General features: G+C 38.5%; 1 protein-coding gene across 1 annotated transcript in view; it reads right to left on the bottom strand.

Moving 5' to 3' along the window:
* Positions 1 to 692: 692 nt before the first annotated feature.
* Positions 693 to 25,522, bottom strand: part of PHACTR2 (phosphatase and actin regulator 2) — a 57,153-nt gene continuing 32,323 nt past the window's right edge. Inside the window, exons 8-9 of the mRNA XM_017517744.2 lie at positions 15,302 to 15,378; positions 693 to 7,777 (exon numbers count right to left, since the gene is read on the bottom strand). Coding sequence (XP_017373233.1) covers positions 7,762 to 7,777; positions 15,302 to 15,378 — 93 coding nt within the window. The 3' untranslated portion in view covers positions 693 to 7,761. The remainder of the gene's footprint in view (positions 7,778 to 15,301; positions 15,379 to 25,522) is intronic.

Genomic DNA, 25,522 nt, shown 5'->3' with positions numbered 1-25,522 from the left:
AAAGTAATGTTTTGATGTAGAACTTGGTTTTGTCTGAGAAAGAAATGGAATTGCAACAACTACTACACCTGCCTTGAAGATGTACCTCTCATTTTCAATAGCATACTTGGGACAAATTTTTCAAACCTACTTTTTAATGCTTTTGTTTCAATCCTTTGGTCTTCTGTCTAGGATACTGGCAAGCACATTGTTTTCGAGTTTCCCCTTATATCGTTGGCCTTGTCCTGGAGTGTGGGGAGGTAAAGTTACTATTTGAAACTGCTGTAGAGAATCACAAAAAGTATATTCCAATTCCTTTTCTGGTCAAAATATGCTCCCAACCTCACGCCTTGTATGTAATACATTAAATAATAAGCATAATGAGGAAGTCTGTTTATTTTCTATATTATAAACTCTAAATGGACTATCTTTTATGTTTACATATAATAATGGCAATAAAAACATCAATATCAAATACCTTAGATATAAAAAGATAGCAAGTTAAAAAATATAATCTAAGTTTCTTTTAAGAGCAGTAATTCTTTAGACAGACATTTTAAATAATAAGTACACATCTCAGGGCCTTACATACAAAGAGATGTTAAAAACTTAGGCGAGGTTGAAATGGCAGGCAATTAGGGAAGCTGTCTTACTCTTTTTTCATTTAAAAAGGCTGAGCACTATTCGAATATAACAGAAATTGGAACAAACTAAAACTGGGGATTTCCCAATGATTTTATTGAGGTAACTTTTCCCAATTTTATACATATACGCATTTATATATACTTAGGAAAGCTAAACAATGTTCTAAGGCACTTGGAATTGTGCACAGCAAAGTATCCTCTAATATTATACAACTAAATAGAGCAGAATTTTGCATTTTAAATAACACAAACACCAGTACGGAATTAAAAACGGGAATACACAGTCTATCTTTCAGGTTACAATAGTGGAATACAAGTACATGTGTGTGTATACTTGTAGATATTTATACCCACATACTATAATACAGTACAGATAAGAACAACAACAAAAGAGAAACTGTCATGTTAATCAGTGTACACTTCCAGTTATTTACACTCACAGATATTACGCCTGTGTAATACATAGGACTAGATCGCTCACTGGAAATCAGAAAGCATTCAGTCAGTCTGATAATGATCACAGTTTATCATTCTTATCATTTTATCTGAAGTGTGAAATAACAAAAGAATGCATATAGTCCGTTATTTAAAAATCGCTGTTACACAGAAAAAAAGAAAGAGACTTGTTTGAAGTTTTAGTAGGTCCTCATTCTGGCGATATTGGTGCAAATGTTTTGAACACACTGGCACATTTTTAAGCCACAGAAGAAATGTTAAAAAAAAAAAAAAAAAGAAAAAGAAAAGTTAGTGCCTATATTTTAAGGGATGGAAGTGGTTTGACCCTTGAATCATTCTAATTATTTCTGAAGGCGAGTTAGCACTGCAGTGGCAATGTCTCATTGTGGAGGCTCTCTGAGCAATGTAATGACATAGTCAAACTATAACAAAAGTATCCAGTAGGGGAAAAGGCCCCCCGCACCCCAAGTTGGCAAGTGGCACAAATATTATTGGCATTTTCATATACCATAAAATTGACCTGAGGGTACAGTGGCATTCTGTCTTATTTGCTCCTTTCAATTTATTCTTAAAAAAAAAATACTGCCATTTAAAAAGATAAGAATTCTTAAGCACCACCTAAAACCTTACAATATAACCACCTTTATGACTCCGTGCTGCTTGGCCTCAAAAAAATTTAGAACTTTTAATGTTTTAAAAATTATAGTGGCTAAATAAATTCCATTCTCCTAGCCACAATTCATCCAAATAACTTTAAGACATATCTACCATGCAGTTTTGGTGATAAAAAGCAACAAAGAGAATATGTTTCTGTATTGTGAGTACAGTTTAACATTTCACCTAAGTAAAACTCATCTTGTTTTGTGTGTGACCATCACTGAAGTATGAACAATAGGCATGCAATCCACAGTTAATCCACATTTTTGTTATAATGCAGCATTCACAAATCTTATTAGAAAAGTTGAACCGCATGACTATATTTATACAGGGGGAATTCAAGCATTTGCGTGTGAATTAAATGCTTCGTTAATAGGATAAGCAGGCGATTCACTTGGAACTTATGGGATGCAGCATAAACAGGTGAAATCTAATGGTGATTTATTTTCAAAGACCACCAGGTTTGTTCAAGTGCATTGTTAGTCTGTGTTTGTGTTTAACCCATGCAGCAATCCTTTTGACATTAACAAGAATTATGACCAAGAATGCGGTTCTAAAGTAAATCTGTAAGGCAAAGGAAAAAAAAAAGCTTTCTTCATGTATGAGCTCTCCTTTAAGTATAGATAGGGACTAGGCCAAGTCCCCATGCCCATGGAATGGCCAAGGCTGCCCAGTAACCTCCTGTCTGAAGAGCTGGCAAATTAAAGCTGCACTGAAACAAAGGCTCAATAAATGAAGGGAGAAAAACCATTCAGGACCCAAAGAAATGCAAGGCAGCAGAGACAATGTTTGGGGACAGGCACTTTTTCTCCACGTATTCTCAAATTGCAGTAGACAGTGGCATTCAGGGAAGGTGATACCAGCCTCCCAGGGAGAGCATTTGAACACGGGGAAGGCTTTTTATTCTTGGTGTTTACAATGACTGGGAATACTACTGACATTTAGTCAGCAGGGGCCTGGGATATTAAACATCTGGCAATGCTTGGGATGATTCTGTACAGCAAAGACCTGCCCAGCCCCAACTGCCAAGAGCACCCCCACTGAGAAACAATGACCAACAGTGCTTCGCTCATATGTGCAGCTGTGCTGGCAATTCGACAAGCTAAATGACATTTTTTCATGTGTGCAGTAAATCCTAGCATAGCTAAAACATGACCCAACCTTATATGGTTGGCTTTACGTGGGAATAGCTGACACAGGATCCTCCATTTCTTTGCCAGAAATTGTACAACAATACAATGGGATTTTTAAATTTGGGATGACACTGTCTTCAAAAAAGCATTGGTGGGTAAGCTTTCAGCTGCTTTCTACAAACGCTAATAGTGCTTTGCATTTCCATACATAGCTTAAGCTTAATGATTACAAAAAGTAAATTGGAAGTGAAAATGGGAATGATTTGAGGGTGCTCCACTTCTCTCCCCACCAGCTCTTGGTGCCTGCCTGCCTTTACAACAGAGCCCAATGCTGCTTCTTTGAAACCTGGGTTTGAACTAACTGGGGATGTACTTTCTCTAGAAAGAGGTTCCTATTAATTTGGTGATTACTCTGTCATTGCTTTTCCTTCTAGGACATATTTTATTTTATTTATTTTTATTATTATTTTTTTTGAGATGGAATCTTCCTCTGTCGCCCTGGCTGGAGTGCAGTGGCACATTCTCGGCTCACTGCAACCTCTGTCCCCTGGGTTTAAGCCTCCTGCCTCAGCCTCTCGAGTAGCTGGGATTACAGGCACAAGCCACCATGCCTGGCTAATTTTTGTTTTGGTTATTTTTAGTAGAGATGGGGTTTCACCATGTTGGCCAGGCTGGTCTCGAACTCCTGACCTCAAGTGATCCATTCACCTCGGCCTCCCAAAGTGCTGGGATTACAGGTGTGAGCCACTGCTCCTGGCCAATGTAGGACATATTTTAGTTCTTTAAGTTCATTCTGCTTTGTCCAGTAAAGCAATGTAGTCTATCCTACCAGCAAGTAGATAAACTAGTCAGCAGTGAAAGATCTAGCCATTTCAAGAGGCCAAGGGACAATTCTATAAATAAATCGCATCTAAGTAGTTCCTTACTACTCATAACATACTCTAATGGTGTGAAGAAATTAATTCTTATCCCAAGGAATATACTTTCCCCAGTAATGATAGGCTTCATATAGTTGGAATTTAGGAATGCTTTAACAGTTCTACCATACTCAGGGGTAAATGACATGAATTCACATATATTCTAGTAGTTTAATTCCATGCCACCTACTCTGAGGAAGATTTCTTGCTCTGTTTAAAATTTGCAGCAAGGACCACTCAAAAATAATAACAGACTGAAGAAATTTTTGAGCAGGAAAGGAAGGAAATTTTCACTATTAAGTGTGGACATACTACTTTGTGGTAGACAAGAATATCCTTTTCTATTGCAAATACAGTATGATTTTTGAAAGTTGTGTCTGACTCTATGAAGTATAAATAAAATGCCTGTTATGTGTTAATGTGGTACATATCAGAATATGCAGTGTTAATGCAATATTTTCTCTTTTAAGTGTAAGCTACTATATATGTGATACATATATATTTATTTAATTTTTTTTAATGCCAATGCAGCCCTGAATTAATTGCAGGGTATAAAACCGGATCTTTTTTGACTCAGGTTTTAAGGACTCATCTCTTATTTTCAGTATTTGGTGATTTTTGAAAGGTATATTCAATTCCTTTATTTCCTTATATATATTTTCCCTTCAATTTCAGACCTTCCTGCTAACAATATATTTACTAATATTCGAGAAAGATAAGAGACTACTCTCATTATGCTACTAAACAATATGAAGCTGAAACCAGAAAGTCGGTTTTTCTGGATAAAGCAGAGAAACAGATGTGTTTGCTTTTTCCTAAATGTAAAATAGCAGTTCAAATGCCAGAATGGTTCTCTATTATAGCTTTCAGTTAAGCAATTTCAGGAATTATAGCTAACATGTAAAAATGCAAGACACTTCACATACACAGCAAATTATCAGGCAAGCTGCGTTAAGTGAATGCTGACCACCAGAGAACTATTTTGTCGGACTGATTGGTAATGACTGTGAAGATGCTGATCAAGCCTGCTGAGCATCTTCTTAATACCTTAATGTTTTTATTCTCCATTAGAAAAAAAACCAAGAAACTAAAATGGTCACTTCAATTTTTACATCTGTCTGGTTCTTGCCTGCCTGGGATTTTCTTGGAGATGGATTTGTTTTCTTCCTTAATCATATCTTGGGAACTCAGGAAAACCCAATTAATTCCTCGATGTCAGCCTAATGTCACACTTTTAATAGACGAAAACCTGGAATTGTGTTACCACAAAAGAAATCCAATTCCCACACACACATTTATTTTTCCTAATCAACATACACTTCCTGGCTGGACTGCTGAAACGCAGGTGGTGGGCAGAGGAGCATATGCACGGAGGGTGGGCCAGGACTCTGCATCCCTTTAGGCCGGCCGGGTAGGAGACCACCGGCTGGACGGCTGGTGGGGATATGCCTCGTCTCTGCTCTGCTAAAATAGAGCCATATTCTGCAAAATACAGCTAAGCTCATAATCCTTTAATTCTTTCTACAGCTTTTTACCCAAGCAATCATTCTAAGAAAATAATTGGTGGTTCCAATTACTTAAATAGTAGACGAGCAGTGGCTATTTTTTTTTTTAACTTTTAAACTTCTCTCAAATGGAGAAATTTTTTCTAAATGTATCAATTAGTATAAAGAAAAAGTATGAGTATTTAATAAATCTGACCTATTATACAAGGAGAACAATTTTGAAATACCAGATTTTCATTTTTCATACTGAGTATATCTCATGGTAGGCAATAAAAAACTGCATCATAGGCACCAAAAGTGGGAAAAAACTGTTCCTTTTATCAACCAAAGAGAAACTTTCAGTGACATGTACTTTGAGTGATAAAATGGTGATGTCTAATATTTACCATTATAGAGCTGCCTTGTGGTTAAAAATTTAAAAAGTGTTTAAAGATGATTAGGCATAGACAATTAGAAGAGATGTTATAGCTCTTGGTATTTTTCCCAAGACACTAAAATAATAAAATAAAATATAATTAAGAAAAAGCATGACTTTAGGGGAAAAAAAATCACAAGTTAATTTTTAGGGCTGGATTGAAACACTATATAACAGACAAAACTTCAGGCAGAGACAGACACCTGGGCATGCAGAAAAATTTTGTCAAAGCAAAAATATGTCTTATCCTATTAGTGAAATGACAACAGAATCTAGTTGCATTTTATTAATGCACAGAGTCTAACAAGAGGTGCAGTAATGCTGGTTACTTTTCTTAGCTCTAACAAGGTCCTGGCTTTTTATAATAGGCCAACCGGTATTAACATTTTTTATTTTTAAATAAAATAATCCAATTTCAAGAGGTTCTTCAAAATACCAGTGAATGGCAGGATCTAAATTTATTCACCAGGTTAAATGCTTACTTTTGGGTTGAAATAGAAAATAGAAGGCTTCCATATTATGAACCAGCAACATCTCAGAAAACTGTAGTCCAAACACTGAGAATAAAATAAACTCTATTTGGGTCTTGTTTTGTTCTTCATTTCATGTGTTTTTAATTAAAGGGGCACAAAACAATTGTGACAGAACAATTAAATGCAAGGTGGTATTTACATATGTTCAGAATGGTCACATGTATTTGGAAGCAGAAGTCATACTGTGCCTGTGACTCCATGGAAAATAGCTACACAACAATAGAGTGTTTCTTAATGTAAACAGTACAGACTGTAGGCTCACAGGGAACCTTCCACTACTTTAATCTCACTGATTCTTTTGCATTGACAGTAGATACTATACTGTATTTGTGGATGCAATCTGCAGATTTCTAAAATATAAGATGAAGATTTCCTCACACACAACGTAGTGGAAACTTTCCGTGTTCTGTTAAGTCTTTGGGTATTTTTTTGATCTTTGTGCTTTGTTTTCTTTTAATAGGAGCAACCCAACTTTTAAAAAATGTGGCACTAAAAAATAACTGGTCCTTATTCCCATGCAGGACTACTGCAGGCAGCACGTTTGTATCTTGCTTAAGTTTTCATTTTGGAGTCAGGTTTTTAAAACAGGTGTCATGATTGTCAACACTATCTTTGTTAGGTGAAGTATGGTTGCTTTGACTTTGGATCTAATCGAGATAAGGAAAGATCAAAATATTTATTTTTGAAGCTTGCTACAGTTTTCTAGGGTCATATGACATCTGACTTTATTCCCAGTCCTCTTATCCTGTGAAGGCTGGTACACTAGGAAAGGAATATTTTAAAATGTCAAGTGTGTATAGCTAATGCTACTTCAAAGCATGCAACAAAATTTGGGTAAGCATGCTTGTTAAAAGTCAGTAGAAGCTCTTGCGTTTAAGAAAAAGATGCATGAAAACATTCAGACTTATTTCTGGCAATTGGATTCACTGGCACAACATAAAATAATGGTACTATACTGTACCAACATAATGGTGAAACAAGAATATTCTCGGATCAAGTCTTTGAGGAATCTACATCCGGAGGTTAGATCCCTAAATCCCTTAATAAGTTCTCAGTTACCGAATAACTACTTCAAAAATACATTTATGCTTCAGTTTTCTCTTTTCTTCATTAACATAATGAAATATTTCTCTTTCTTTCTGATTTTCACTGCCCAGCAATTTTACTCTGTATTTTTCTTTCACCTACATTATAAAATTTGGCTTTCTGGTAACAGGGAGCCAGCGATTGTCTTCTGCTCATCTTCTTTGATTAAAGTTTCTGATGAAGAATGGCCATGATGTCTCTTACCATCGCTGTGCATTCTGGGCAGCAAGGGTCCCTGCATCCTTCCCTTGGCTTGTTGGAGCCATCTGGGCTGCACAGGTGAGGAGCACTTCCCAACCAGGCTGAGTCACACACTTCCTCCACCACAAGTTAAACGGAAACACACACATTCAAATCCCAGTGCAATATCAGGTTTTCAGGAAGCAAGGCTTCCCCCAAAGATGATCAGTCTGTTTCCAAACAGTCTCACACTTTGTTACGGACGATGAAACCTGGAGTGAGAAATAGAAACTGTGAGTCTGTGGCCTAGGATCACATTCTGCACTCAGTGAGCTGAATAAGGCGTGGTCATGTTTACAATGAAAAGCAACCCTAGATAGCCCCCAAGTGAATGACTGTTTACAGACTGCTGTCATAACAAAATACTGCTATAAATATTATTGAGGAAAGCAGAGACAATGCTTAAATAAAAGATGCCGGTTATAGGATTCAGGTTACACAGCAACTAAGACAGAAAACACCACTATTCTTGAGCGTCATGCTCTAACCTTTATCAAGCAGAGTGAGATGTTTTACAAACAGATTTAGGTACACCCGGTCTGTATTATAAAAGCAGAACAGGCTGGGCACGGTGGCTCACGCCTGTAATCCCAGCACTTTGGGAGGCCGAGGCAGGCAGATCACGAGGTCAGGAGATCAAGACCATCCTGGCCATGGTGAAATTCTGTCTCTTAAAAAAACAAAAAAAAAAGGCAGAACAACAAACAGGCACTTTTTCATTAGCTTCAGGCTCTCATCATCTCCTGCTGATGATTCCAAATCTACTTTCTACGCTTGAATTTCCAAAGCCCACAGGGCGTTTCCACCCTGATGTTCCACAGGGGTGGAACATATATATACATATATATGCATATATAAATATATATACATATTTTGTCTAGAAACCTCAGATTAGCAATTCATTTCTCTCCCTCGCCCAGCATTTGCTATTAGTCACCAAGTCCTGCCTCAACTGCCTGTCCTGGAATCATTAAAGTGCCATCTTTTGCTGGCACTAATTTCACGTTATGCTTGTTAGCCAGCCAGCTGGCTTCCTTTCCCTCCTTGTGAGTTCCTGAACATTCCTCGCATTTTTGTAGCCCAATGCTTTTGGACATACTGTTCACTAATACTGCACTTCCTTCCCTTCATTTCCTATCTATGTTTTCATTGTCAAGATCAAGGTCAAAAGTTATCTTCTCCATAAAGCCTTAATTGATCAAACTCTTCAGCCTACTTCTGCGAGTCCACATTTATGCAGCTCCACCTAGCCTTTCATCCTATCTTCTACAGTCGAATGCTCATCTGCTCTGGTCAGCCAGTCTCCTAATGGGTTCCCCTGTCACAAGCTCTCTCCATCAAATCTATGCTCTTCACTGTTGCTAGCACTACCCTTATAAAATACTCACCCCATTCATTCCAGTTCTTGGGGTTTTAAAAATCTTTTATTTTTATTTTTAATTAGAGATGGAGTCTCGCTATGTTACTTAGGCTGATCTTGAATTCCTGGCCTCAAGCGATCTGCCCACCTTTGCCTTCCAAAATTCTGTGATTACAGGTATGAGCCACTGTGCCCGGCCAAGTTCTTTCTTTAAAGCATTGTATTGTTCCCCATTCCCTACGAAATAAAAGTTAAGCTGGGTGTGGTGGCATACGCCTATAATCCCAGCTACTTGGGAGGCTGAGGTGGGAGGATAGCCTTGAGTCCAGGAGTTCAAGACAAGCCTGGGCACATAGCAAGACCTTGTCCCTTAAAAAAAATTAAAATAAGAAACCAACAAAACAAAATTTAAATTTCGTGTGGCAAGTGAGGCTTTTCAGAAAGTGGACCAACCCATGTTTCTAGCGATATCTCCATCACTGCTTCCAAATACTCTCACTTCCAATTACTTGCCCTCAGAATACTTCTGCGCTAATGCTCTTTCCTCTATTGTTTTGTGGTGGGGAGGGAGGCCCGGGGGGAACAGGGTTTCACTCCCGTTGCCCAGGCTGGAGTGCAGTGGTGTGATCTCAGCTCACTGCACCTTCAACCTCCTGGGATCAGGTGATTCTCCCACCTCAGTCTCCAAAGTAGCTGAAGCTACAGGCACAAGCCACCATGCCCAGATAATATTTGTATTTTTAGTAGAAATAGGTTTTTGCTATGTTGCCCAGGCTGCTCTCAAACTCCTGCCCTCAAGCAGTCTGTCCTCAGCCTCCCAGAGTGCTGGGATTACAGGTCTGAGCCACCGGGGCTGGCCTACGCTTTCTTCTACCTTTATCTCTCTTCCCAACTGCGCTTTATGCAATCTTACTTTGTGAGTTCTCCAAACTCCCTTCCCTCCACTGCTCAGGGAAGTGCTAATAGCTCTCTTTTCTGTTCCCATAGCCTTTGGCTTATGCCAGTTATTGCTCACATTATATAATCTTTGTATATGTGTGCCTTTGCTATTGGATCATGAGAAGCTGAGGAAAGAAATGTTCTTATCCATTTTTATGTACCCATTGAATACAGTATCTGGTACATGCAGTACTTAATAAATGTTGCTGTGTTGAACACAAGCATTACAAAATGAAAAACTAAAAAATAAGAGCAGGTGAAATGAGATGGGCCATGAATTGATAACTGAGGAGCTGCTAGATGGATACAAGGGATTTATATTACTTCCGTATTTTTGACTTTCCAAAAGTCAAAAGAAAAATAAGATATACCAAGCTTTACAAAAGTGGCAGACAATTTATAACTAAAGCAGGAATGTGTCCACTTTGAGTTCAGTTCTTAATCTATCACTGACTGCAACCTTGGGCAGATGTGAGGACCACCATGCCCACATTTGACACACAGAGGCAACATCACCCTTTCAGTCACTGTTTCGAGGGCCAGGTCAAGAGCCCCTGGGCAGCCTCAGGACACTGTTCCCTGCATTCCACCACGTTGGCTCCAGCCTTTGCTCAAAGGGCCCAGATACAGCTCAGGCTTCTGCTTCAGGGGGTGCACGCTGAAAGTAAAGGAAGCTATATACAGAAATGGTCCTTCCATTGTTCACTGGTGCATTACTGTGTGGGAGATGGCCTCTAGATGAAGAGGTGTCCGAGAAGAGGAGTCAGTCCATTTATTAACCACCCCAAATCTGCAGGGAGTTCACAGATTGAGGTTTTGAAGGGAAGCCTTACTTGGTATAAGGAGACAATGTCTCATGCTAATAAGAGGAAAGGAGAGCTGCTGTGTACGTAGGTTGCATTTAAAGGGCTAGATAATGATTCGCAAGGTGTTTATTTTCTCCAAGAGAGGTTACTGCTAAGAGCACCACCATCTTTTTTATGAGCAACTTGCTAAATATAAAACATGATCATGTTTTTGTATTATTTTGGTTAAAAACTGTAGTGATTACCAAACTCTTCCTTGTAAAAGAATTACTGAAAGCAGCTTGAAAATCATAAGCATTATTTTTATGTCTCAGAGCCAAAATATTTCCCTACTGGAATATATCTCTAATGATGTCATAAATTAATGGAAAAATAGCAGTAACATTTGCTTTACTGCCAAGGTTTAAAATACTTAAGCAAGGCATATTTATTTTAGTGATATGAATATTTAATTTTTCCTTATCTGGAAAGGTATTAAAGAGTGTTAATCATTTTATGTTTTGGAAAACTTTTAAAGTTTACCCTTGATATCAGCTGTTACTCTCCCCAAAAGCTTATTTATTTGCATCTGTTTTTATTTACATAAGCAATAAAGATATCAGTAGGTCATTTTTATGAAATCCAAGAAGCATATTCTAAATTTCTCTAGATGAGTAAATATAAAAAAATAGCCAAGAGAATTTTGAGAGTGAAAAAAATGCCCCATCAAATATACAAATATACTATAAATATATCCTAATTAAATAGTAGGATATAGACAGGGATAGACAAACAGCTCATTAGAACACGATAAGCAATCCAGAAACTGACCGATGTGTATATTAAAAGAGAATTTCACATCCACAGGGAAATAAACGGCACTGAGATAACAAACTACTAATTTAGAAAAATGTAAAGTTAGTTTACTTTTCTTAATCATACACACAAATAAATGCACCCCTCCAAAGTATAAATAACAGGTAAAAATAATAGTTTTATACTCTTGGCCTCCTCCATCCATAAGACACAAAATAATGAAGTAAAATATAACAATACGGATATATTTGAATATACAATAATTTAAGCAAAATACCATTAAAAAGTTTAAAAGTTAACAGATGGAAGAAAAATATGGCAACGTATGCAATAAAGGGCTGATATCCATGATATCTAAGGAGATTTTACCAATCCATATAAAAGACAAACAACGACCCAAAAAATTGATCACAAACTTTTTTTTTTTCTTAAGAGACAGGGTCCTACTTTGTTACCCAGGCTGGAGTGTAGTGACGTAGCCATGCCTCCCTGCAGCCTCAATTTCTTGGGCTCAGGTGATCGGCTCACCTCAGCCACCGAAGTAGCTGAGATTACAGGCATGCACTACCATGCTCAGCTAATTTTTAAACTTTTTTCTAGAGATGGGGGTCTCACTATGTTGCCCAGGCTGGGAGAGAACTCTTGGGCTAAAGTAATCCTCCTGCGTCAGCTGGTCAGAAGTTTTGGATAGTCAAATCAAATAATAAAAAAGAAATGGTCAATAAAGATATGTTAAGATGCCCAACCTAATAGAAATCAATGAAATGGGGTACATTTCATTGATTACCTTAGCCTCCACAAGTAGCTGGGACTACAGGTATGAGCCACTATGCCCAACTAATTTTTGTATTTTTAGTAAAGACAGGGTTTGCTATGTTGTCAAGGCTGGTCTCGAACTCCTGAGCTCAAGTGATCTGCCCACCTTGGCCTCTCCAAGTGCTGGGATTACAGGCCTGGGACACTGCATCCAGTTGAATGAGATATATACTATTATAGAAAGATTTCTTAGATGCTGTTTTCGTGTGTGAGAAAGGGTGCATATAGATGCACACATGTACACACACATATAATATATATATACAAACACATGTTTGTAAATACAGGGAAAAACATCTAAAAGGATCTACATCAAGCTTTTACTGGTGGATACCTGTGAGAATAGAACTGAGGTTGGGGAAGGAGTGAAAGGGATTTTCATTGATACTTAATAGAATGTTGTATTGCTTGAATGCTTAATTAGAATATATTATTTGTATACATACAAATACATACATAAAAAAGAGGCCAGAGGCCAGGTGTAGTGGCTCATGCCTGCAATCACAACGCTATGGGAGACTGAGGTGGGAGAATCACTTGAGCTCTGGAGTTCAAGACCAGCCTGAGCAACAAAGCAAGACCTTATCTCTACTAAACATACACACACACAGGCACACAAACAAAATGACCCTTACTTCTTCCTGTACCCTAATTTTATTGTACTTCTTCATATAGAGTACAATAGAAGAGAAAGAACCTCTCTTAGTATCAATATTTATTTTTCATAAAATGAGAACCTCCGTAAAAATGTACTTTTAAATTTTGATTATTTTGACTGTAATTTATTCTTTATATCATGCTATCAAATGAAGATAAGGCAATCAGATGCTCCAAATTCTAAGAAAACTATGCAGAAGTAGAACTATCCTGAATGACAATGCGTGGGCTGAGTGCAGTCACTGCAGCTGAGGGGTCAGAACTCATCTGCACCAAGCACTCTACCTTCCCAGTTGCCCAGGGGCCCCAGCCAGCGTGATGTCACCAAACATATTCAGTCACCTTTTAATAATCAGCTTTACTACAGAAGAGCAACTACAGGTGTCACAATTCAGCATACATGTTTCCTGACCCTGGAAGTGGAAGGGAGAAAAGAGGGTGGCAAAAAAGTGTCTGGCTTGATAAGGACATGTTATTGGTTCCAGAGTAGATTACAATAGAATAAAGCCCTCAAACAGACACAAATCCATTCGGGATATTGGAAAGCTCTACACGTATATACAAACAAACCATATAGGAGAAGATAAAGAAAAAAAAGTATATTTAGCCCTTGGTGTCTGCAGGGAATTCATTCCAGGACCCCTTCAGATACCCAAATCCATGGATTCTCAAGACCCTGATATAAAATGGTGTAGAATTTAGACACAACCTACACCCAACCTCTCATATACTTTAAATCATCTTTGGATTACTTATACTACCTAATACAAGGTAAATGCTGTGTAAATAGCTATTTTACAGTATTGTTTTATGATCTGTGCTACTTTTATTCCTGTGTTGTTATTTTGTATTTGTTTTAACATATATTTTGGGCCGGGTGTGGTGGCTCAGCCTGTAACCCCAACATTTTGGGAGGCCAAGGCAGGCAGATCACTTGAGGCTAGGAGTTCGAGACCAGCTAGACCAACACGGTGAAACCCTGTCTCCTCTAAAAATACAAAAATTAGCCAGGCATGGTGTCACATGCCTGTAATCCAAGCTACTTGGGAGGCTGAGTTAGGAGAATCGCTTGAACCTGAGAGGTGGAGGTTGCAGTAAGCTGAGATCATGCCACTGTACTCCAGGCTCTGTCTCAAAAAAAATTTTTTTTAAATTTTGGATTGTGGTCAGTTGACTACACAGATGGGGAACCCATGGATACAGAAGGCCGAATATAACCCGAAAAGAAAGGAGTTTCTCTGGCACACAAGACATTAACACAGGAAGAAAGGCTGTGGAGCAAGTCTATAACAAACCTCACTCCTCTCCATCAATTTCAGGGAAGTCTGCTGTTAAAACTGGAGGTTATACAGCAACTTCCTTTATATTTTGACATGCTCCCGGCACACAGTACCATCATCACTGGGACTGCAGGAACAGTGGCACCAGGAGGTATGGCTGTAGCTTAGGGGATCAGTATTTGTTTTCCACAAAGACAATCATGATCTTCTTCATGTAATCGATCATCTATCCTGGTACTTTTTAAATGATTCAATTTTTAAAGATATGATTTGCTTGCAAAATTTTAGAAACACACCTGTTATGCAGAGCAAAGTACATTCATCCTAAAGACAGAAATAAACAGAACACCTGTGAAGTGAGGGGGTCAGATTATATTATCACTCAGGTCCCTGCTGGGTTTGGTAACCTGTTAAAGAAACCGAAGGGGACTCGGGGAAAAATGATAAGATGATAGCAATCTCCTGCGGCACCAGTAAAATCAGGATTCCCATTCTAAAGTTAAATCTTCTGAAAAGTCAGCTTCAATCCTGTTAAGTCTATTGTGAAACCAAAGCGTTATGTATGTGCCCACACGGACTCTTGCCAACATCTATTCTGGGCATACAACTTCAACTAAGTCTGTTCAAGAGCAGAATAAATGATGTTGTCTTCAGGCTAAGAAAAAAAAAAAAAAAAACTAAGAAAGGAACCAAAACGTAGCCCTTTGGAATGATTCAGACTTCTTTGAAAGAAAAGATTTAATTTTAGAAATTCTTATTCAGCACGATTAGTTTTAGTGTTCTTGAAGGAGAGAGCTGAGTTTATTATGAAATTCTAGAAATTTATGATCTTATCTAGTCATATCTTTAAAACTGTCACATTGACTATTAGGTTCTTAAAAGCAAACAAGAATGAATGTGAGAGGCGGGAAATGTTCATAATATGGTTTTAAGTTAAACTGTTTAAAAACATTTTTTAAATGTGATAAAATATACCTATCATAAAATTTACCAGTGTAAGCAATTTCTTTTTTTTTTAAACCAACTTAACATGGAATCACATCTTAAGCATTTTCAATTTCTAAAGTGCATTTTGTCACCTACCTTGTAAACTGTCGACTCTCTTCATGAACTTCCATTTCTGTGCTTTTAAATTCATTTAGTTCTTTCCTTATTGCTGCCTAAAAAGGAAAAAAAAAATAGATAAACAGAATTATTATTTAGGTCATACATTGCCCCAGTATACACAGCATCAATGAAAAGATCTTTTTTTTTTTTTTTCTTTTTTAAGAGATAGGGTCATGCTCTGTCTCCCAAGCTGGAGTTGAGTGGTACAATCACAGCTCATTGCAGCCTCAAACTCCCGGCTCAAGTGATCCTCCCACCTCAGCATTCCAAGTAACTAGGATTACAGGTGTGTGCCACTATGATAAGCTAATTAAAACATTTATTTTGCAGAGACAGGGTTTCAACATGTTGCCCAGGTTGGTCTCGAACTTCTAGGCTCAAGTGATCCCCTCATCTCAGTCTCTCAAAGTGCTGAGATTATAGGCATGAGCCACCATACCCAGCTTAGACATTCTTTTAGGGTGTAATAAATGTAATACCATACTATAGCCAAACTACAACCATGATAGACTTTCTTCAAGTGCTCTTGGCAAGGGGGATTGCGGGGGGCCTTTGCTAAACTCACCTTTGAGCATGGTCTATGAGTCACACGGGACATCCCCCACCCACGATGACCACAAGGAAAGTGCAGGTCATGACATTTTCTGAGAAGCAATATCATTTTCCTACGGAAAGTTCTGCATTGAATATTGCCCACAACAGCATGGCTTTAACTAGCTGCCAGACAGCTACTGAGAGAGCAATCACATATATATTCTTCAATACTAAAGGTTTATAGACATAGAACTTACAATAGCACAGCACTTAAAGCTACTCAAAGAACATACCAAATATAATGCATTGCTATTTAAATAACACATACTCTGTGTCATGTAATTTTTGGTATTTGAGGAGATGGCTTACATCATTCAGACCGAAATGTTAACATCAGTTATCTGTTAAATAGTGGCAGGATTATAGATGGTTTGTGGTTTTACAATTTTCCTTATTTTTATTTCCTAACTTTTCTACAAAGAATGTTTTACTCATGTTTTTAAAAAGGTGCTCATAAAAACACCCCTGTAACCTCTAGGCAAAACGGACTCTTCAGCCAAAACACAGAATGATAAGTCATAGGGAACGACTTCACTGGGAGATAAAAAGTCTCCTTTGTGGTTGGAAAATAATAAATTTTAGAAAAGGGATCAGACAGAAGAAACCCCTGGGCCCTCTCTGTGGCTATCTTGCTGCAATACACAAGCCTTTCCCTCAACACTCCTTTCAATGCGACATTTAAGTCCTGTGTCACAGATTGTCTTTTCTCCCCACATATATTCCTCAGGCCCTGTGGTTTCTACGGGGAACCTGTGACTAGGAACGGTGACAATGATTCTTGCTACTGACTTTTGGAAACGAAGAAACAGAAATACGTGTGGGCCTGAGTCCTCTGTGACATGCCTGCCCAGTTTGTCTCACCAGTCTGATCAACAGTGAGAACACTTTTGCTTACTGCAAAAACTGATGCCTAGAAATATTATACAGATGAAGAAGGAGAAATACTGAGGATATTCTATACCACTCACCAATTAACATCTATAAAACACTCTTTCTTGAAAGGACATATTTTAAATTGAACAGTGGCAGAGAATCCTGTCTTGATGTTCATTTTAAATTTCTTCTCCAAATGTAAGGTTTCAGCAGAGGAAGTGAAAGCGGTACACTTGGAATCAGAAGACAGGGATTCTAGTCTTGGCTCTGCCCTCATTAGCTGCGTGACCCTTACTGAATCACTCCAGACCTCAATTTTCTTATCTGGAAAACCAGGAGGAAATTCTTCACAATATCATGAGAATTAACCAAGAGTATATTTGAAAGTGCTTTGTACACTGTAGAGTCAATAAAATGTCATTATTACGAGCCTCTTGAAAAACAAATTAGTCTAGTCTGTGATAGGGATTAACAATTCTTTAATTGTTATTTATGAAGAGTCTACTGGAATGAAAGAAGATAATGCCAGGGAAGTTGACTTAACCGTGAATAAGATGAAGTCCTTATTTGCAATAGTAGGTTGGCTACTGATCTAAGAGTATGTCAAAAATCAATGAAAGCCTTCTGTGAGGGTCTATTGAGATATGGAATTTACAAAACATTACAATTGTAAATTGTGTGCTATGCATCCTTTATATTAATAACATTTATAATTCACGGATGACGATATACCTATGTATAGAGAGAGACAGTTTACTATTTACAGGCACATCCTACATGCTCATTGGCAGTGTGACTTTGCTATTCCCCCATCAAGAGGTGAGGTCCATCTCTCCAACGTTGACTCTGGGTGTGTCTGGTAACCACTTTCAACAAATGAATACAGTAGAGGTGACATGTGCCAGTCTGATGTAGCCCTTCACTGGCCTGACATATTCTGCTTCTTGTTACTTGAAAGCCAGCTGCCACGTAAAAAAAAAAAAAGTGAGTACTCTCAGAAAACCATGCTGTGAGAAACCCAAGGTACAGGGAAAGGCCCTGGAGGATAAGGTGCTGGGTAGGTAGAGAGAGAGGCCAAGGAGCCAAAGGCACCGATGGTTAGTGAAGTTATCTTGGAAGTGAATTCTCTAACCCAGCATTTCACCTGATGCCACAGGGATCTGAAACAAACTGCTGGGCTGAGCCCTTCTCAAATTTCTAACTCACAGAATTGAGAGCAAAATAAATAGTTGTTTTAAAAGCCACTAAGTTCTGGGGTGGCTTGTTAAAAGGCAGTTGATAGCCCAAAAACTATTCCAAGGCTTTAACCTTGCAGATGATACAATGGTGGCCTAGAGAGGTCACACGACTTGCTAGGGAGAGATCACATTAACCCTTTTCCTGTTTGCCCCAAGAATACTTGCCTGGCAGCACTTATGCCGGCAGTTCTTTACCTAAAGATAAGTTTGCCATGAAATATCTTGCTTTCATTTTCACAACACTCTAGTAGATCGACTTTGGAAAGACAGACATTATTCTATTTAGAGCATTATGGTTTTAGTAGTGGTATTTCCATTTACAAAATATAGTATTTCTTGATTGCTGAAAATGTCAAATCCTAGAAAACACAGCATCTCTATGTGTGATGTTAACATCATTCTCAAATGGCTGTTGGCCAAAAAATTGTTTGATGAATCAAATTTTTCCGAAATAGATGATTCTGTTGTTAGTTCTATTTAGATACAACTCCAAGAACAGTGTTTATATTTTATTTTATTTTTATTTATTTATTTATTTATTTCGAGACAGGGTCTCACCCTGTCATTCAGGTTGGAGTGCAGTGGTGTGATCTCAGCTCACTGCAACCTCTGCCTCCTGTGTTCAAACAATCCTCCCACCTCAGCCTCCCGAGTGGCTGGGACTACAGGTGTGTGCCACCATGCCTGGCTAATTTTTTGTACCTTTTATAGAGATGGATTTTGCCATGTTGGCCAGGCTGGTCTCAAACTCCTGGGCTCAAGCAATCCACCCCCTTTGGCCTCCCAAATTACTGGGATTACAGGCGCGAACCATCGCAATTGGCCTCTCTTTTATTTTCCACATTGAAAATCAGTCAGATTTGCTTCAGCCTCAGAAATCATGTTTATGTAAAATTAAATGAGCACTGGCAGCGAGCTTCACGTTCTTTCTCTAAACAGGAAGAGGGTTAAGGGACAAACATGGGGCTCCTACACGAGCCTTTTTAACCTCACATCCTACAGGCTTTCCATCAAAATGAGCTTCTGGGACCCTGTCATCAGGATAATTGCTTCAGATCTGCATGTTGTGTGTGCTGGCTTACAATTAGAAATGATGAGTCAGTTATGTGAATGATGTGGCAATGAATGTGCTGTGAAATTATAAGGACTAGTTGTTTGAAAAAAATATCAGAAAGATGTGACTACAATTAAAGAAATAGAATGCTTGTTTTAAAAATTCACTGAAGATTGATCACAGTTTTATTACAAGAGCTACTTCCTCTTGGAATAAAGAGAAAGATTTCCTGAGAGGGTTTAAAAGAGGAAAAAAATAATTCAGACACTTCAGACAAATACATGTATAATAAACTTAACTCTCTTCTTTGCGAAGGAGACCAGGTTTTAGGCCTAATAATTCTTCACATCTTTGTAAATAGGACTGATTTGTGTGTGTGTTTGTATTTTTTTTTTGAGACAGGGTCTTGTTCTGTCACCCAGGCTAGAGTGCAGGTGGTGTGATCACAGCTCACTGCAGCCTCAAATTTCAGGGCTTAAGACACCCTCCCACCTCAGCCTCCTGAGTAGCTGGAACCACACGTGTGTGGCCATGACACCCAGCTAACTAAAAAGAAAAATTTTAGAGATGAGGTTTTGCTGTGTTGCCCAGGCAGATCTTGAACTCCTGGGTTCATGCAATCTTCCTGCCTCAGCCTTCCCAAAGTGTTGGGATTACAGCCATGAGCCACCACACCCAGCCTGGGACTGATTTTGTTGAAAGACTTGCGATAGAAAGAGCTGGCCTGAGGTTATGAGGGATTAGAGCCCCAACGATGTTGGGTTGTACCACCAACGGGAAGTCATCGAACCAAAACTAGGTATTTCTAGAGTAGAAACAACAATAACAACAAAACTATGAGATAGCAACTGAGACCAAATATATAGTAATTTTGGCATCATGAGAATCATAGAGAGGAAAAAGGAAACAAAAATATCTGAAACGAAGTTTAAAATTGGCCAGTGGTGAGTGGCAACAGGTCTGTTTCATCAGTCCCAGTCAGCTCAGGGGTTATGCTGGAAAGAAGCAATAGGTGATTTGTTGAAAATGCAGACCCTGCTGCCTCCTGTTAATTCTGCTGTGAGGCCAGAATTAACTAGAGTTGCCATTTTTATATCCTTTGTTTATTTCTTGGATAAAATTATGATGAGATGGGGGGAGGATTTCTGGACTACTCATCAAGCTCAATGCCACAGGGAGGCAAGTGCACTCCCTTCTGCTGCTAGGGCAACAATGAAAAGGGCAAAGAATAGCTCAGGGAGAACAAAAATCTCAGGCTTCCCCAGGACCTACTTAGACAGTGTGTTCCTGGAGAGACAGTATGTGTTTTTCAACTTTATATCCCAGTATCTAGGACGATACTTAACATATTATAAGGGTTTTAATAAGTGATTACTAAGCGGCCTGTTGGACAAAAGCACATCTCATCTGAAAAAGTTCTACATTCTCTTTCACTGGACAATTTTAGACTAGATCGTAAAATAAGGAATCAACAGTGAAAATGTCACCACTGGGGAACAAAGCTTGGCTTCTCATCCCTCACCATGAGTATCACATTGGTAAGAGCTACCGTTTATTGATGAGCAGGAACTCTAGAGATATTCTACCTAATTCTCAAGATAGATCTAATTGGCTTTATTTTACTAGTAAGTAAACCTAGGTTAAATGACTTGGCCAAGGTCAAAGAACTACCAAGTGGCCAAGTCAAGAATCCATCCTGGAAGTGCCCAGCTCTAAGGCCTGACTCTCTCTCTGCCAAGGATCTTCCAAGCTTTACTCTAGGGAGATGGTGACTGGCAGGCAAGCCTAGGTCTTCAGGCCAATTCAATGGCCTTCTCTGACCTCACCTGACTGACACTGAGGGACTAGCTCATTTATCTACCTCAGTGCAGGAAACCAGGACATCTCTATTGTACTGTGCATGTATCTGTTTCCAGTGCTCTAAGTACATACATTCTAAAACTGAAAATTTTATTTTATTTATTTTTGTTTTAGAGACAGGATCTCATTCTGTTGCCTAGGCTGCAGTGCAGTGGCACAACCATAGCTCACTGCAGTCTTGAACTCCTGGACTCAAGGGATCCTCCTGCCTCAGCCTCCTGAGTTAGCTAGGAATACAGGGGTGTGCCACCACACCCAGCTAATTCTTTTAGTTTTTGTAGAGAGAGGGTCTTGCTATGTTACTCAGGCTGGTCTTTAACTCCTGGCCTCAAGTGACCTTCCCACCGTGGTCTCCCAAAGTGTTGACATTACAAGTGTGAGTCATTGTACCCCGACCTGAAAATTTTATTTTAAAGGTGAATAAAGAATCAAGTTCACAATTAATAAGGAATTTCTCCCATCACTTTTCTTTTCCAACACGAGCCATTTAACCAGACAACCAATTTCAAAGATTCCCCACCACACCCAGCAAGGGCCTTCCTCCTTCATAGAAAGGAAAAGCATTGATTAATTATTGACTGATTGGCTACTGCCCTTTAAAATGCAAGGTGGTAGCTTAATGGAGCTAAGAAAATGGCACTAAGATAAGAGAAAGACAAGATGGTTCCTTTAGGCTAACAGGAAGCTTATTTTTTGTTTTGTTTTGTTTTTGAGATAGAGTCTCACTCTGTCGCCCAGAATGGAGTGCAGTGGTGTGATCTCGGCTAACTGCAACCTTTGCCTCCTGGGTTCAAGTGATTCTCCTGCTTCAGCCTCCCGAGTATTTGGTACTACAGGCATGTGCCATCATGCCAGCTAATTTTTGTATTTTTAGTAGAGATGGGTTTTCACCATGTTGGCCAGGCTGGTCTTGAACTCCTGACCGCATGTGATATACCCACCTCAGTCTCCCAAAGTGCCTTGGATTACAAGCATGAGCCACTGCACCTGGCCTCTTTGTCTATTTTATAAAACAGAGATGGAAATATTTACTTTGAATAGTTTTCTAAAATGGGATATAGAGCTCAAAAATTAAAAATAAAGCTCATTTTTAAACACAATAAATTACAATTTCTGTATGAATTAGCTTACTGAATACATTATTTTGAATCTGATCTAAATATATATATTAAAATGTTTTAATGTAAAAAGTAACAAAACCCAGAAATGCTTGCTAATAATGGTGATTAGCATGTGTCATTTTCATTCTAAAATAAAATACACACTAAGATCATTGATAATCTTAGGATCTCTGGGTAATAAGTAATATTTCATCATATTGATCTTTTAACAACTAGAGGAAACAGTTTTTTTCAGTGTTAGGTAGGAAATGGTATTTTTAGAAATTCTTAAAAGTACTGTGCATTAAAGTGGTTATTTTCTTATTTTTGCATTTTGAATATTCAGATGTGGCCTAATGAATATTCATCACTTGTGTATATACAATATACATAAACATCTTAAATCATTGCCTTTTTCAATTTTTGTCTTTAAAAACGTGTACTACTTAATTAATTAGTTTATTTACTTTGAGACAAGGTCTGGCTCTGTTGCTCAGGCTGGAGTGCAATGCCACGGCTCACTGCAGCCTCTGCCTCCTGGGCTCAAGCATCCTCTCATCTCAGCCTCCCAAGTAGCTGGGATTACAAGGCACACGCCACCACAGCTGGCTAATTTTTTGTATTTTTAGTAGCGATGGGGTTTCACCACATTGCTCAAGCTGGTCTCAAACTCCTGAGCTCAAGAAATCTGCCTGCCCTGGCCTCCCAAAGTGCTGGGATTACAGGCATGAGCCACCACACCTGGCCAATATTTTTTCTTTCTAAAAGAAATTCCACCTCTTAATTTTCTTCCAGAGAAACACACACATACACACACACACACACACACACACACACACACACACAAATCCACTTCTAAAAATGCTGTCCTTTAGACTTTAAAAAGTCTCAGGAGAAACGTGAGAGATACTGTCAGAAGAACAAAATGAGGCCCATCTGTGAGGAAAGATGCTCTGGGGCTCAGATCTGCAAGGGAGATGTCAAAGTCATGTGCTTTCAAAGCACTCATGAACAGAAACAAAGCCTGTGGCAGAAAACCTGGCCATGTACCTTTCCTTATGTTTTGTTTCAACATAAAATGTTTAAAAAACCTCCTCTCTATTACAACTAGAGGTGAATGAGCTTTACCTTCCAACAAAAGTACAGGAATTAAAAAGAACTCTTTCTAGGGTATGGACAATTTAGTTTGCACATAAGATTGGTTAGTCATTTAGACTCTCACTGCTTATGTACTTGGCCCCTGCAGTGATCTTTACTCATTTATCTGGCCCTACCTGTCATTCCGAAGTTTTGCATTTGATTAATAAGATAGCTGGGAATGGTGGGTGTGGAAAATTGTATTTTCCAAATTTGTCCAGTCCCCTGTCAAGAAGTGGAGCTAATTCCCCTTTCCTTTGAGCTTGAGCTGGTCTTATGACTTGCCTGTAACTAATAGAATATAGTGAAGTGAGACTGGATACCTTCCAAAGCCAGATCAGGAAAGGCCATATAGCTTTTACCTGGTTCTCTAGGGACATTTGCTCTGGGAGAAGGCAGCCACCATGTAAGAAGACTGATGATTTTGGGGCCACCATGTTGAAGAGGCCATGTACAGGTAGTTTGGTGGACCGCCAGAGTTGAGCCCAGCCTCTGAGCCATCCATACCAGGACACCAGACATATTAGAGAGGCTATCTTGGACCCTCCAAAATAAGCTATTTGTCAGCTGAATAACACTGAGTGACCTCAGTCAACCTCACAAATAGTGGAAGAATCACCTAGCTGAGCCCTGACTAAATCCCCAACCTACAAAATCTGTAAGGTATAAAATATTGGCTGTTTTCAACCACTAAGTTTTGGGGAAGGTCACTGCACAGAAATGGTGACTAGAGCAGGGTCAACTAGGAGCCAGTAAATGAGAGGTGAATGACCAAAAGCCCACAACTGAAAGGAAAGGAGGATGGAAGAAACCTTACACCAGGTGCAGAATGCAGGACAATTTCTAGCAAAACGGCTTACCAGATACCTTGACTAGCTCTTCTATTGAAAAACAATTAAAATGCTACACATAGTATCTAAAAACTGCTTTAAATGTATGAAACCACTGGGAAAAGAGTAAAAAATACTTTGACAAGAACGAGGAAAAGAATATCGTGCCCAGCAACATATGGTAAGTGAGCAAGAAAACTGGCTTTGACCTTGAGGGCATTTGGGTTAAATCTAGTGACTTTGAGCAGTCATCTTTACCACTTGGTGAAATTCAGAAGACAGACAAAACCCACCCAGGTCTAATAAATAATTCTCTCTCTGTAAGTTGGGGACCAAATGGGATACTCTCAGTGTAAGGGTAAGCTAGAATATCTGACCCTTCAATGACAAACAAAAAATTGCAAGTTGGTGCTTAGAAAATAAGGGGATAGGCAGGGAGGAATGAAATGTACCCTGAAAATTTTAAGCCATGAGTTAGACATCATAGAGATCTCCTGCTTCAATTCATAATACTAAGGTAGTCTAAAATAATTCATTTGGATAATCTAGTTTAAATTGTATTTGATAAAACAAACTTTACAATAGAAAGCATTTCTTGAGATAGAGTAGCATAACAAAAGGTTCATCAAGAAAATGTAGGCATTCTAAACACATATATCTAATGACACATCTCACAATGGGGCAAAATTGACAGGATTATAAGGAGAAGTAAAAAAAAAATACACACAGTGGGAGATTTAACATGTCTTGTTTGTCATCTGATGGATCAAACAGACTAAAAAATAACTAAGGCCACAGAAATCTGAATAGAACTACCAAGATTGGTCTGACAGGAAAATTTGCACACCCTCAAACTGTAGAACACATATTGTTTTCAGGGTTAGATGAGACATTTATAATTACTGACTACATACTTTAAAAATCCCAATACTTAAGGCCACATCCCAGACCAATGAGATCAGGATCTCCAGAGATGCGACCCAGGCATCCACCTTCTTAAAGATCTGCAGGTGATTCCAATATGTAGCCAAGGTTGCAAATCGCTGACACAGAGTCATTTATAACCTTCAATGCTTGTATCAGAAAGGAAGGAAAGATGAAAATGAATGATCTGGAGAGTAGTCTATCTTAGGTTAGAACAGAACAGTTAATAAAGCTCCAAAAATTAGGAGGAAGAAGAGAAAAGGGCAAATAATAACATAGAAAACAAACATAACACAGATGACCAAGAAAACTGAAAGCATACCTTACACCTTCCCAAAAAAACAACTCCATGCACATAAAAAGTTAAATGTCAAAAGCAAAACTATAAACACTTAAGAAGACAGTAAATGAGAATCTATCTATCATTTTGGTATGCAAAGAATTTCTTAAAACAGAAACAAAATCATAAGCCATAAAGAAAAAGAATGATAAATTCAACTGTATTAAGTTTAAGAATCTTGTTAAATCAATATTTGCAATATATATATTTATATATGAATTCTTCATATATTCCAGTTATATATATA

Source organism: Cebus imitator, unplaced genomic scaffold (assembly GCF_001604975.1).
Source record: "Cebus imitator isolate Cc_AM_T3 unplaced genomic scaffold, Cebus_imitator-1.0 Scaffold642, whole genome shotgun sequence".
In the NCBI taxonomy this organism is placed as follows: Eukaryota; Metazoa; Chordata; class Mammalia; order Primates; family Cebidae; genus Cebus; species Cebus imitator.
The sequence above is the reverse complement of the archived record's forward strand: the minus strand, read 5'-3'. Positions and strand labels throughout refer to the sequence as shown.